The sequence below is a fragment of the Narcine bancroftii genome, chromosome 13, assembly GCF_036971445.1.
Source record: "Narcine bancroftii isolate sNarBan1 chromosome 13, sNarBan1.hap1, whole genome shotgun sequence".
NCBI lineage: Eukaryota > Metazoa > Chordata > Chondrichthyes > Torpediniformes > Narcinidae > Narcine > Narcine bancroftii.
In genome coordinates this window covers 3,741,313-3,755,964 of record NC_091481.1, presented here as the reverse complement: position 1 = coordinate 3,755,964, position 14,652 = coordinate 3,741,313, and the positions used below count along the sequence as shown (strand labels likewise).

The 14,652-nt window shown below is 41.7% G+C and overlaps 1 protein-coding gene across 4 annotated transcripts in view; it reads left to right on the top strand.

Moving 5' to 3' along the window:
• The window catches only part of sfmbt2 (Scm like with four mbt domains 2), a 150,189-nt gene that overhangs the window by 15,753 nt on the left and 119,784 nt on the right, over positions 1-14,652 (top strand). For 3 of the 4 annotated variants that reach the window (XM_069909548.1, XM_069909549.1, XM_069909547.1), the window contains 4 exons: positions 976-1,155; positions 1,252-1,290; positions 9,043-9,140; positions 13,086-13,326. In XM_069909548.1, the coding sequence (XP_069765649.1) occupies positions 1,080-1,155; positions 1,252-1,290; positions 9,043-9,140; positions 13,086-13,326 (454 nt within the window). In that variant the 5' untranslated portion in view covers positions 976-1,079. The remainder of the gene's footprint in view (positions 1-975; positions 1,156-1,251; positions 1,291-9,042; positions 9,141-13,085; positions 13,327-14,652) is intronic. The other variant, XM_069909551.1, reaches the window with a different exon arrangement.

The following is a 14,652-nucleotide window of genomic DNA, read 5'->3' as shown; positions in this document are numbered from 1 at the left end:
ATTGGGAATTCATAGAGCAATGAAGGGCAGGGCAATCAGTGGAAAAAAATGTTTGTGTGTTTTGTGTAACCAAATGCTAATTAATCTAATTCTCAGTAGTTTGGAGTTCACATTCTCTTGAGCTACCTAGAAGTGACCATGCGAGATCCCTCTGCTTTTAAAGCTGCCATTGTTGGATTTTCCTGAGGTTGTAATATTCTGTAGCAATGAGTTGTCATTGTTAAGCAATTGTACAGCTGACAGAACCATTCATAAATTACAAAACAGTTTGAGGATATTCAGATACTCCAATATGAATTTTAAAAGTTTCATTTCCAGCACAGAAGAAGCCATTGCAGCCATTTAAACCCATGCTGCCCAATTACACCCAAATGAACCTACAACCTCCTACGCTTTGGAGGGTGGAGGAAACCCATGCGTACTTGGGGAGAACGTACAAACTCCTTACAGACGGCGCCGATTAGAACCCGGATCGCTGGTGCTGTAAACAGCGTTGCGCTAGCCATGCCATCCACAAATTAACTGAAAAAACAAAAGTTACCAATTCTTCATATTGAGCCAAATTACTAAAGTGAAATCCATTTGTGTCCTACCAAATTTCTGCATTCAAATTTCCTTTAATTATATTGAAAAAACAAGGAAACTATTGATTTTGTTTTCCTGGAAGTTTATGAAGGTTGGGTTAAGTGGGAATGGTTATTGTGCATTGTAATTAGTGACAAATGCAGTGCATGTAAATGTTATTTTGAATGTTGCATTTGGCTCATTCAGTGGCTGAACTGTGCTTTATTTGCGAGACTTTGATTTGGATAGTTTCACATTCTAATCTTTGCGACTGACAAACTGCAGTTCATTGGCTAAGAGATGTAATAAGATTGGGTAAGATGTTTAAAACTGAGAGCTAGCCTCTGGCTGTTCTGGTTGGTATGAATATAATTTTTCATTTAGTGGTAATATGCCTTTTATCTTTTACAGAAACCGCTTGAGTGGCATGAACTAAAACAGAGGAGATGTTTGAATGTTCCACGTAGGGATTGGTTTCCTTGGAACTAGAAGACAGAAAGTCCTTGATTTCAAGTATGCAAGAGCCAACAACTTTGTTTTCAGAGAAGACACAGAGTCCAGCCAATTTAAATGGAGAACAATATGATTCAGGTACAAATTCTGTGCTTGTATTAATTAAAAATCCAACCAAACACCTAAAGGAGAATGTTTGGCTCCCATTTTAAATCATACTTCTGTTATTTGCAGCTGAACTCAGTCTTGGTTTCTTGAAACAAGTTTCTGCCGGTAGGATAAATGAAACACTATTCCTATTAAAGGGGGAGGGTGATGGGATGAGAAAGAAGACTGTTTATTTTGAAAATATACTGAGATGCAGAATATCTCATCCAAGGCCCCTTTGTATTGCTTAGTAATTTTAAAAACAAAATCTGTTTTTTTTTTCCTGTTCCCAATAATTAAGTTTTGGAAATGTGATGTATATAGCACACCATATAGCGATGGGTCACTGGAAAATAAAAGAATGGGATTGGTGTGTTTGCAGTATGTGTGACTACGGTAGTTTCTCAAATAGGAACAATAGATCGTTACGACTAAAAGAAGAACCAAAAAATGTCAATACAGGGAAATAAAAGATCAATAGCGCGTGCAAAAGCATGTTGCAATTTTGAGAAAAAAATTATTATCTCCCTCGAATGTCTGCTTAAATGTCTCCTGCTTATAATCTGGAGAAATGATTACAGGTTTACAGGTTAATTGTGCTTATTCCTGTCGGGATTTAAAAGGATGATGCATATATATTACATGCTCTTCAGAAAACTGATGTACTGGCATCTATAAATTAGAAATCCAAGCCCTTCTTCAATGTTTGAGTAAAAAAAGGCAGGCAGGCCTCTGAATTAAAAGGCTGGGGAAGGAAGAATGGGCAGGGGAGGTAGACAGACCAACAGACAAAGGGTGTTAATTGGATTATGGATGGGACACCGGAGAGATGAAAGGTGAGAATTTATTGAGGGGGCTGGGGGTTTTTGGGGGGTCTGTGAAAGGAGACGGGGAAGAGGGCGAGAGACATGGGTGATAAATTGGGGTGAAGCTAATAGAAATTGGGGTAGTCGATGTTAATGCCATCTAGTAGTAGGGTGCTAGATGGAATAAGAGGTGGTGTTTGTCCAATTTGCAGGTGGTTCAGTCTGGCAGTGCATGAGTCCATGGGCTGGCATTTCGGCAAGGGGAATGCAGCCGGCAATTAAATGGGTGGCCACTGGGAGATCATCACTATTGCGGTGGAAGACTGGGGTGCTCAACAAAGCGATTTCCCAGACTGTGTCCAGTCTCCAACGTAGAGGAGATCCCAACGGGAGCACGAGATCCATTCTATTTCTATGTACAGTTCATGGTAGCATGCTGGATGTGTTTTTTCCCCTGTGTTGGATACCTACTGAGTTGAGTCACATTGACCCCTCTACATTTTATTCTTCCTCTGCCATATATGGGAAATTTTGGATTCAGCTTGTGATAGAAGAAGGTTAGGAATACATTGGTATGGTTGACGTAGCGGTTAATGCAGCACCTTTATAGCACCAGAAATTGGGACCGGACGTGGGTTCAAATCCCGTGCTGTCTGTAAGGCGTTTGTATGTTCTCCCCGTGTCTGCATGGGTTTTCTCCCACCCTTCAAAAAAAAGTACCATAGTGTAAGTTAACGGGGTGTAGGTTAATGGGGTGTAATTTGGGTGGCACGGACAATTGGCTTTGTTCATGGATTTCCTGTCTGAGATTCATCTATTGTGCACAGCCTCTGCTTTCAATGCTTGGAATATCTGAAACCTCATCACTGGTGGTTCCATCATTAATTGCAGACATTTTGCATTATTAAAGTTAAGAAGGTATAGAGGTTAAGAAGGGGTGCTGAAGGGCCCTGTGTCCTCATTGTGTCGGAGGTTTGGATCTGGGCTCAGGTTGCTGAAGATTTGAACTGGAGTCTTGTGCAGATGTAAAGGCTGCGGGAGCACTGGAAGCTAATCCACGGGCACTCAGTGACTCGGGGATGGGGGGGGGTCCTCTCTCTTGCTTCTCTTTTTAAGGGGGGGGCAGCTAACAGCGAAAGGCAATTTAGTGTAATATTTCAGTTTTATTACATGATAAACATAGTATCTGATCTTTACACATTCTTCAGTTTTTACAAGATAGATTTGAGATGTCAGGATGCATCCAGGCTGCTTTTGTCTTGCTGAATGTGTGGCCTGTTTGAATGGGAACCTTGAAGGGTATCCTGTATAAAACAGTTGTGCAGTCAGGTTGGAGAAATTGCTCTGAACAGAAGAATAGGATGAGTCTACTCACTTGGTGAACATGAGCCACACAAACATTGAAGTTTAGAGCACTTCCAGTGAACATGTGGAAATGGCGCTCGTCTGGTTCAAACAATGTGCTTTACAGGAAATCTGGTAGCTCTGGTATCCTTTTCGCTCCTCAAGACAAGACTAATATTTGGACAATTAAGAAGGCAGTGGGGTATAACTCACTTTAATGAGGCACAAAATAAAATGTAGGCCTGAAAGATGGAGGCACCTCAACTTCAAATCAGTCCCATGGCCAATAAATGCTTGGTTTTTGGCCTCCCGCCATTAAGGAGGCAAGTGGCTTGCAAGCCTGTACATTCGGAGGTTTTTTTTTTGGCATAATTACATTTTTATGTCTCTGCGAGTGACACTTGGTGCTTTGTTCTGGGTTGAGAACTGCTTCTTTGAAGAATCATCGAATGATCAGCACCAAAGTGGGTGGGGCAATCATTTGATTCATCATGCCAGCTTGTTGAAAGAATTTTCTAATTAAAGCCAATCTCCTATGCTTGTTCGTAGTCCTGCTTGTTTTAAAAAGAAAGTTTCTTAAATAAATATCCAGTTCACTTTCAAAAATTGCTATTAAATATCTTTTTCAGCTTGAGTATGCCTCAAGCCTCACCAGAATAGCCCATTGTGCAATAATTCCACCCAGACATTTTATAGAAACTGACTCTTCAAATAACCAAGCCTCTTGCCAGTGGAAACGCTTTGGATTTCAAACATTGATGATCGGTGCCTTTATTTGTGTCCCAGAAGAACTTTGGTAGCAGTTGGTTTGGAATAGATATGCATTAAAACTCAATTAAAAGCTCTGAACATCAAAGGCCACTGTTGCCCTTGAGTAGGGGGGGGGGGGGGGAAATCTAACTACACATGACTTCCCCGTTTTCCCCCTCTCTTCCCCATCCCTCTGTTTCCTTTCCTCCAGCTCTCCTCCCCTTCCCTCTCCATTCACAGAGCCAACCTCCCTCCCTTATCCAACTATTACCTCCTGCCTGTGGGACTGTGCTCTTCCCCCTGTTTTTGCACCCCCCCAAAAAAAACTATTTTGTTTGGCCTTCAGGCTACATTTTTACTCATACCTTGAAGAAGGATTCAAGCCTGAAATGTTGGTTATGTACCTTTGCTACATAAAGGACCCTGTGTGACCTGCTGAGTTTCTCCAGCATCAAGTTTTTATTTCAATCACGGTGTCAGACTATACTCTTAACTGCACTGAATGCTGGTCGAGATTTTGTAGCATAACTTAGCACAGGAATTTGTTGCTAAATGTCTTCTGCTCCTTCAGTGCACTTTGTTAAATTTGTCCAAGTTCCCTTCTCTGCTTTTAACTCGTACTTTTGCACTATTGATTTTTTTCCCTCTCTGCATTAGTCAGCTTATTTAGATTTCTTTATTTGTTTACATGTGTACGTTATGTACGGCTTTTTTTGCACTACCAACAAGTGCTAATTCTGCCTCCCCCGCAGGAAAAAGGATCTCCGTTTGTATGTGATGTAACCTGACAATAGGTCTGAAATCTGATTGGATCATTGCCATGTATGGTGACATCAAACATGTCTTCACACAGTTTGAGTTTTTGCTTATCCGTAGTTCTCAATGTGTTGAAACTTCCTTGACAATGGTATTGAAGCTTGCATTTGTTTTGCTAAAAATGAAGCCGGTTTACTTGGCCCATGGCCTGTAAATGGGACGGGGATGGTCTGGCTCGAAGCTCCTTTGCAAACCCCACCATCATCCCAAATGTCTTCCACTGATCCTGGCCTGACTCCATCCCTGAACTTTGTCCTAAACTCGCCTTTGAATTTTCCTGTCTTCCCTGGTCCTCTTTCAACATTTGCCCAGCTCTCACTTTTAAACCCCTCTGGTTAAGCAAAGATCTACTGTGATTCACCTCATCGTCTCTAAAGTTTCGCAGTGATCATTGCCGAGCTTTTACCGCTGCGCTGAGTAGCAGAGGGAGATCGGCTAAAAACCTAGCAAAGCCCTGTTATTTTACGCGTGTGAGATTTGGTCAGGTGTCTGATGATGGCAGGAAAGAAACTCTGCTTAAATCTGGTGGCTCCTGGTGACTTCTTTATCCCGCTGGGGAGAGGAAGAAGAGTGTGTGGCTGGCGTGCAATATCTTTTAACGTGGGCCGCTGTTCTGAGGCAGCAGCCAAGTGCCGAGAGAGGGGAGGACAGTTTGCACGGTGTTCTGAGCTGCACGCACAACTCTTCAGTTGCTTGCACGCAGTAGTTCCGCGACCACACAGCGATGCATCTTGATAGGATACTGTGGACGTTACTGAGGTACCCAGGTGAGGTGCTGAATTTCTTGAGTTTCTGGGGTAGTAGAGGTTGTTTGGTGTGCTTTCTTGGCTGAGTTACTGACCCCATTGTGGTTTTTGTTTTTTTGTTTGCCGGAATTACCAGGATCAAGTAGTTTCCTTTGATCTTCATTTTTTCAATGATGGCTTGTGATTTGTAATTCTTTACTTCAATCTCGTCTTTGACATCATTTAGATTTTTCTGGTTAATAGTTTTCCTCATAGGGAGGTTTGAAATCTGTGAAAAGTTGATCCTTCTGCAGAAATAATTTAAAATCTGATTATCATTTTTAGCGCATTATTAAAAATCGGCAGGAGAGTCGAGCGCATAAATCAGAAGCTTTTATGGAATTAATTAAATAGGATTCCATAATACGTGGCTACCTACATCTTGCTCAGACCTTGATGGAGGGCCCAAGTCCGATATTTTGGTTCTGTATCTTAATCTTTGCTGTATGGAGTATTTGACCTGCTGAGTTTCTCCAGCGTCGTGTTTATACTTCAATGAGAGTCTGCAGACTTTCGTGTTTTTGTGAAAAGAAAGGAATACCAATTATTTCCTTCTGAGTTCAGTCATTATTGCTGCTAAAGAGCCGTTCTTGTTGCTAGACCCAGAGTATATTCCACTGAACAGGAGCAGCAGCTGAACAGGAGCAGCAGCAAGCGATTTAATCCAAAAGGTGGTCGGTGGCAAAATGGAGAGGAAGGTTCCTTTCCCACATTCCCCTCATCCCAGATTCATGGGTCCAGAATCAACATTGAGCAGCTCGTGGCAATGAATTCTTTTTTTAATGATACTTCTAGAATAAATAAGTCAAATAAATGATTTGTTAGATGTTTTTCCTTCAGTTTAAATGGATTGACTATGAATTGTTGAAGTTCAAAAGCCTCCTGACAAGAACCATTATCGTTACATGTAGGGGTAGAGAGAAATGTATACAGGACTACAAAAGTTTCTAAAACCGTGGCAGGAATCTTGAAGTTTGTTGTTTGAAACATATAATGTAATTTTTAGAATTGTGCCTGAGATATTTCCCCCCCACTATTTTTCTCCTATTCCCATGGCCCTGAAGGTAAATCTATTTTTCTCCACAACTGTTGTTACTTCACTGGGGGGAGGGGGGGGTTAATATGGCTGTAATTGGACAGCACGGGCTTAAATGGAATTGGCTTCGACTGGTGCTGTAAATAAAATGTTAAGTTCCATCGTCTTTTCTGCCACAAGCATAAATTTTTTTATTCAAGATGCAAGGTTAAAGAATCGTACTTTTTTTTCAACTAATGTCCCCCAGACTCCTATATTGCCGTCAATGGTATTTCCAGTTCATTGACAGGCAGAACCATGTAGATAAAACTGGGAACCAGTCCTGAGTTGCTCAATGTTGATTCTGGACCCATGAATCTGGGGTGAGGGGAATGTGGGAAAGGAACCTTCCTCTCCATTTTGCCACCGACCACCTTTTGGATTAAATTGCTTGCTGCTGCTCCTGTTCAGTGGCACGAGGGAAACACACAGAGGGCAACACGGGCATGGAATATACTCTGGGTCTAGCAACAAGAACAGCTCTTTAGCAGCAATAATGACTGAACTCAGAAGGAAATAATTGGTATTCCTTTCTTTTCACGAAAACACGAAAGTCTGCAGACCCTCATTGAAGTATAAACACGACGCTGGAGAAACTCAGCAGGTCAAATACTCCATACAGCAAAGTTTAAGATACAGAACCAAAATATCGGACTTGGGCCCTCCATCAAGGTCTGAGCAAGATGTAGGTAGGCGCCCATTTCAGGTGTTTTAAATTAAGCAGGCAGGCTTTCTAATGGATCACACACCTTTGGGCACTTATCCTAGAGTCCATGACCCACATGCTAAATATTCTAAAAATACTGAAATCCTCAAAGCCGCTGGTAGTCACGACGGTGAAAGAGACTGGGTTTTGTGTTCTCTTTTTCTCTGAAGTTGACCTGGGACGTGGACTGGAATCTGAAGCCAAACACCACCTGCTGGGATTCGAGTAGCATCAGTGGATGACCTTTCAAACAGAATTGAAAAATCAGCCATCTATCTATCTATCTATTTATTTATTTATTTAGCACATTTTAAACAGAAAGGAATGTTGCTCCAAAGTGCTGTACATCAATCAATAAAAGAATACACAAGGCACAAAATCGATAAACACAGAAGACTAGACACTGGACAAAAGAGTCATCTCGCAGAATAGTGAAATTCTTCATCAGAACTAAGTTGGATTCCTTGAGCAGATTGTTTCTTCTGACATGTTAGCTGGTTCTCCACTATTTCTCATTCCATTATTTTCACTTCTATGGTTAGCACAATGCCATTACAGCTCCAGCGACTGGGGTTTGAATCCCACCCTGTCTGTCAGGAGTTTGTATGTTCTCCCCATATCTGCATGGGTTTCCATCCATTGGTCAAAATATACCGGGGTGCAGGTCATTTGCGTGGAATTGGGCGGCATGGGCTCGTGGACCAAATGGGACAATTACTGTGCTGTATGTGTAAATTTTTTTTTAAATTGTGAAGTTTAATTTCAGAAAATATTGCATCTGGTTCAAGGTTGTTATCCTGTTGGCGTGAGCTCTTCCTTCATGAAACAGTTAGATTTTCACATTTTTAATTAAAAAAAACTTTAGACATGCAGCACTTGGCCCGCCATTTTGGCCCACGAGTCCGTTCTGCCCAATTTACACCCAATTAAAATGTACATCCCTGGTACATTTTTGAACGGTGGGAGGAAACCGGAGTCCCTGGAGAAAACCCACGCAGACACGGCGAGGATAAACAAACTCCTGACAGCGTGGGATTCAAACCCTTTTCCCAATCGCTGGTGCTGTAAAGGCGTTGTTCTAACCACTACGCTAACTATGTATCCCTTTATTTTTGTTTTTATAGTGTGGTAGATTATCATAAATATTATCTGTATAGTAAATATTTCATCTGAAGTACCTTGTTTCACCATTGTGAACTGCAAACCTCTCCCTTGTCCAGTCACATTTGCTCTTGCACTGGTTATAATTGGTGATGATTCTAGAGGCTTTACATTGTTTTAAGTGAATTATAATGAGGCAAAAGCATTTTCTTTTGCATTATTTCAAAGAACAGGTTTACATTTATTGGTATCATTAGTACATATATGTGACTGACCTTTGTACAAGGCCTCTGGCTCCTGCCAGGTGCAGATCAATAAACTTTGGAATTGGTGTAACCATTGAATTCTGTAAGGTTACAAAAATGTGGGACACGTTCAGTACTAAATAATCTGCAGGCTTTAGCTGCTGCCAGCTAGGTAGAAATGTACAATTATGCATGTCTATCAGTTTCAAAGCACCGCCTTAAGTAAACCTCTCCTCTTTCCTTTTTGAAGCTGATGGAGGATCAGGCGGTGAGGATCCTGACTTCAACTGGGATGAATATCTCGAAGAAACGGGCGCAAGTCCTGCCCCGCATAATTCATTTAAGCATGTACGTATCTGAATTCTGGAACAAGGTGAAATTAATGGCTGTTAACACTTTTGTCTGAATCTGCACTTTGCAGTTTAGGAGCTATTTATTTGTCATGCTCTGGTTGATTTATCCGGACATTGAACAGTAATGACATAATTGTGGTTAAATAAAGGCATGGATTAAAATCTACTTTATACTCGAGTAATTGTAGGTTCAATCAACCTTATTTAGAATGACTTGATCAAAGATTGATATAGACTCTACTTTTACTTTTTACATCTACTGAAAGCAACCACACAGTAATACCTTGGCACAGTAATGGATTGCAATCTCTGTTCTCGCTGGTATCTCTTTTTCCCACCCCACCACCCCCCCGCCCCCCCCCCAACCTTCAAAGCTATACCAAGTCATGTAGGTTTATCAGAACAGTTTAAATGAATGAATTACTGCCTTCCAGCATATCATCAGTTATCAATTGAGCTGTATTTAGCAATGTTTGAGGTGATTTGCAAATACACATCTATCAAGTTTTGGCAATAGTAAGTGACCACCATTTTGATAGACTGCCTAATCTTTCCCTTCTTTTGTATTATGTTAACTGAGAACTGTACTGTTTTTACATTCAGATGTCCAGCACGGTAACCGGCCCTTTTGGCCTGCAAACCTGTGCTGCCCATTTGACCTATAGCCTCCGGTACGTTTTTGAATGGTGGTAAGAAACCGGTGCCCCCCCCTCCACTCCTGGGTGGGGGGGGGGGGGGAAACTCGTGCAGTCACGGGGAGAATGTACAAACTCCTTACAGACAGCGCTGGACGGTGTTGTGCTAAACGTGCTGCCCCAAGATTCATTTGCAACCTAAAGTGAGGAATGGAATTAAACCAAAAAAATCTAATATCATGCACGCAAGAGCCATTTTAATGCACTGCTTTTGAGCTTTCCTCCCCATTTCATATCCGATCGTGAGAGCTTCTGAGACGTTTTAAAATTTGTTCTGTGCGTTGGATCGAAGTTAATTTCAGTCAGGTTTGGGTTCTTTATTGAGGTTTGTTAAACTGTATCTGACTGATCCAAAAACATTTTTTAAAAAGCAGCAGTGATATCTGGGGGCAGTGGGGATAGATGTTGACGATCTTAACCCTGAAACACAGCTCTGTCACACACGCTCTGCCTGTCCCCCTCATTTCTGTCTCCTGGCCTCCTTCGCTCTGCAATCCATCTTGATCCAAAATGTCAACCGCCCTTTAGCCTCCACAGATGCTGCTTAATTAATGAGTTCCTACAGCAGTTTGTCGCTTCATTCACAATGTTTGCAGTTCACAATGGTGAAAATAAATAAATTCAACAGCAATTTTAGGTGCAAACTTTAATAATGCCCAGTAATCCAACTTAATTATGGTTCTCCAGGCACTGCAGAGTGAACGGTATACAAATGCTCATTGTCAGTAGCCAATGGAGCGATGCTTAGTCCAGTTTTTAAAAATAAATCTTTAAAATAATTCTCCGCTTTTGTATTCTCATGATTAAATTCTATTTCTGATTAAAAACACAATTCCATGGAACAGAACAGTTGTATAACGGAGTGTCTTTGAAGGGATTCTATAGAACATCTTTTTGGCTATCACTTTTTTGGAGTTGTTTGGAGTGGGTCACCAGTTTTGGAATTGGCCGACAGTAGCTGACACTGGGAAGGAGTAAGCAGTAGTACGTGGCCATTTGCAATGACTTTCTGCTTTGAATTTCAGCATCTCAGCAAAATTCCACATTTTCCCACAGCCGCACATTCTACTGCGGCCTTTCTGCACTTCTCCTCCTGCTCTGCCTCCCAGCTGGAAGCGTCTCTGAGATGGGTAGCCCTTGCCTTTTTAGTCCAGCATTCTTGGAATAGTCCTTGCTCGAAACCTCCTGGCCCCACTCCCCGAGTCTGCCTCAGCAATAACTACGTCGTCAAGGTCTCCTGCACCCTGGTGGAACTTATCACTTTTGTCAACTTCATTATTATCTTGCGCCCTGGTTTCCTTGGTCTCTACTTTTGAACCCCACCTGCCTCTGTTGCCATCTCTACCCATCCCTCCCTAACCTGGTTTAGTCAACTCTTCATCTGGGTACATCTGTTGCTTGTTGGCTGACACCTATCTCGCCCCTCTCCCTAACCTCATACTGACGCCTGCCTTCATATTGGCTGTCCACTTTTTTTGCTGTCTGCCCTGATGTTGATTATCTCTTTGGGTCTGGTTGACTTTCTCCATCACTTTGGGACTTGTTCGACTTGATAGTTAGTTGCCCCATGTGCTGGGTGCCACGAGCCCCATGTTATGGGTTACTGAGGTCTTCTCAATTCCTAATGTGTGTAACACAGGCCAGAAAAGTTTTATCGTATTTAGGCGGTACATCAGGTCTTTATAATGTACATTTAGAAGTACAATTTGAAGAGGCTTGGGTTCTTAAGGAAAGAGTATATGTCAAGTTCATTGTCATCTGATGCAGTGTTCTCCGGTCCTTGGTGCAAAACGGGCAGGCACACAACCGGACCTAACACACAGAGAGAAAATACACATAAAGGACAAGTATTCATGTATACAAATAAATAAATATTTTTTTTTGTAAATGTGAGAGTCTTGGAGGGTCAGTGTGAGCAGTTCCTTTGATTGTTCAGCATTCTCACTGCCCGTGGGAAGAAGCTGTTTCTCAGCCTAGTGTTGATACACCTGGATCTCTTAAATTTAATTTTTTTCCCAAATGTATTAAATTAATTAAAAAAAATTATACTTATACATACAACAGTATACATACATACAGCCCTCGAGCCTGTACTGTCCAATTACACCCAATTAACTCACAACCTCCGGTAGGTTTTGAATGGTAACCAGAGCCCCTAGGGAGAACCCAAGCTTACAGCACAGAATTCAAATCCCAATTGCTGGTCCTATAACAGCATTGTACTACCCACCACGCCAACCGTCCCACTGAAGGGGCAGACGGAGGTCTGCAATGATTTTGCGCGCCGCCTTCTGACAACAATCCCAGTAGATTTTGGGGGTGGGGGAGTGGGCACTCCAGTGACCCTCTCTGCCACCCTCATAGTCCTGTGGATTGACCTCCAATCCATTCCTCTGAATCAACTGATGCAGCTGGCTAGAACGCTCTCGTGAGAGAGAGCTCCTGTAGAAGGTTGACGTTGTGGCTGATAGCCTTGCCCACTGCTGGCTAGGACACTCTCGCGAGAGAGAGCTCCTGTAGAAGGTTGACGTTGTGGCCGATAGCCTTGCCCACTGCTGGCTAGGACACTCTCTCTCTCGAGCTCCTGTAGAAGGTTGACGTCGTGCCGATAGCCTTGCCCACAGCTGGCTAGGATGCTCTCACGAGAGAGAGCTCCTGTAGAAGGTTGATGTCGTGGCTATTAGCCTTGCCCACTGCTGGCTAGGACGCTCTCTCTCTCTCGAGAGCTCCTGTAGAAGGTTGACGTCGTGGCCGATCACCTTGCCTACTGCTGCCATCGGGAAAGAGGTACAGGTACCGCAGGACTTGTACCAGCAGGCTCAGGAACAACTGCTACCACTCTACCATCAGTCTCCTAAACAGCAAATTCAATCAGGGATCTCATTTAAGAGCACACACTTTACACATTATTATTGAATATTTATTTTCTGTATTGCACAGTTTGTTTGCAATGCATTCTTTACATTTCTTTTTTGTATAATTATCTTTTCTAGAGAGCAGTTTTTTTTTGCATTACCAGTAGGTAGAAAATCAGCTGCGCCTGCAGGAAAAAGGATCTCAGGATTGTATGTGATGTTATGCATGTACTCTGACAATGAAGTTGAACTTTGAGCTAAATGTCATTGTGCTACAAAATTCTCATGAATACGCCTCTGTTTATAGGAGGAGGATTCTGCTCCAAGCAATGGGGTTTCGCATATAAATTATAACTGACTTAATTAATGGATATTTTCTCTTGTTCGTAGGTGGAGATCAGTCTCCAGAGTAGTTTCCAGCCTGGCATGAAGTTGGAAGTTGCGAATAAAAGTAATCCTGACACCTACTGGGTCGCCACAATTATCACTACATGTGGCCAACTTTTACTCCTGCGATATAGTGGTTATGGAGATGATCGCAGGGCAGATTTCTGGTGTGATGTCATGACTGCAGATTTACACCCTGTTGGATGGTGTTCGCAAAATGAGAAGGAACTAAAACCCCCTGAAGGTATGATTTTTATGTATAGTTTATTGATTGTCTCCAGTCAGTAGGAATCACAGACATTGTCCTGTAGTCTCCTATCGTCATTTTGAGCTCAACTCCTGGATGAGTTCCGAGTAGAATATTTGTACAAGAATAGGATAAACTGACTGTGATGTTGATGTTTAAGGTAAAGTACTCCGAAGTTAGGGAAAGGGTGAGGGTTTAAACTTGTTAATAGTTCGCTGACAGGACTTAAGTGAGCAGAGTTTGCTTGTTCCTGATTTCTGACAACTTTGGCAAGTTTCCAAATCTGCTTGCTCGCCTTCCCAAACGCACAATTGGGGCCCCTAAATCGAATATGGAGGAGAAAAATATCAAGGGAAATTTTTAAATGGGTGTACTCGTGGAGTTGCCTATGAGAAGGGAGGGGCAGCAGTCAAAAGAAATTGGTGTGCATCTGGAAAGTGACCAACCTCTGGGCTTTACTGAGACGAAGCAAAGTAGGACGAGCTAGAGGTAGGATGTTGTAACGAGTATTTTGAGCTTTTGATTTAATATACTTTCCTGTGGCTATCCAGGTTTCGGACACTTCGGTGTGCGGAAAGACCACATTTCTGGATTACCCATCTAAAATTCCATCAGCCTGCCTCTTTAGTCCACTGTAGTTGATCAATAAATAGTCGAACACCACTGGCATGATGAATACAAATATATTGTATGTAACTATAGTTCCATAATGATTCAGATTTTCTTGTGGACTTTGATTGTAAAGGTTAGTGAAGTAAATAAAGGAGATGCTAAAACAAATTTCTCAATTTTTCTTAGAAGACCGTTCTTAAAAGATGTTAGTTGATAAAGTGCTGAATAAAGCCTCCAAAATCCCCTTGCTATTTTCCATAGCGTTATCTAATTTGATATAAATTGCGGTATTTTTCTGGAATTTGAATGAACTCTTGAGGGTTCGAGATGTGTGTTGAATTTATATTCCACAGAACAGCTTGCGTGGTAGTTCATGGAGAATAATAAAAAGATATTTTCCTGAATATAATATGCAATGGGTTTCAATAAGGTAGCTATACCTTTTAATTATATTTTTACACTTTGGAAAATGAAACACATCATGTGGTTAAAAATTCTGGGGCAAGAGGAGCAATATTGCCCAGGAGAATTTGCTGAATGTGGTTTTAGCACACATTTTAACACAGAGGAATTATTATTTTTAAATTGTTGTAATATAAATATCAGAATTTGTACTGCTGGTGGTAATGCTTGCAAGGAAATTTCCAGAATGGCAATTAAAAAAAAAAACAAAATTAGATTTCAAGAAGTGAGATCATATTTTGAAAGTCA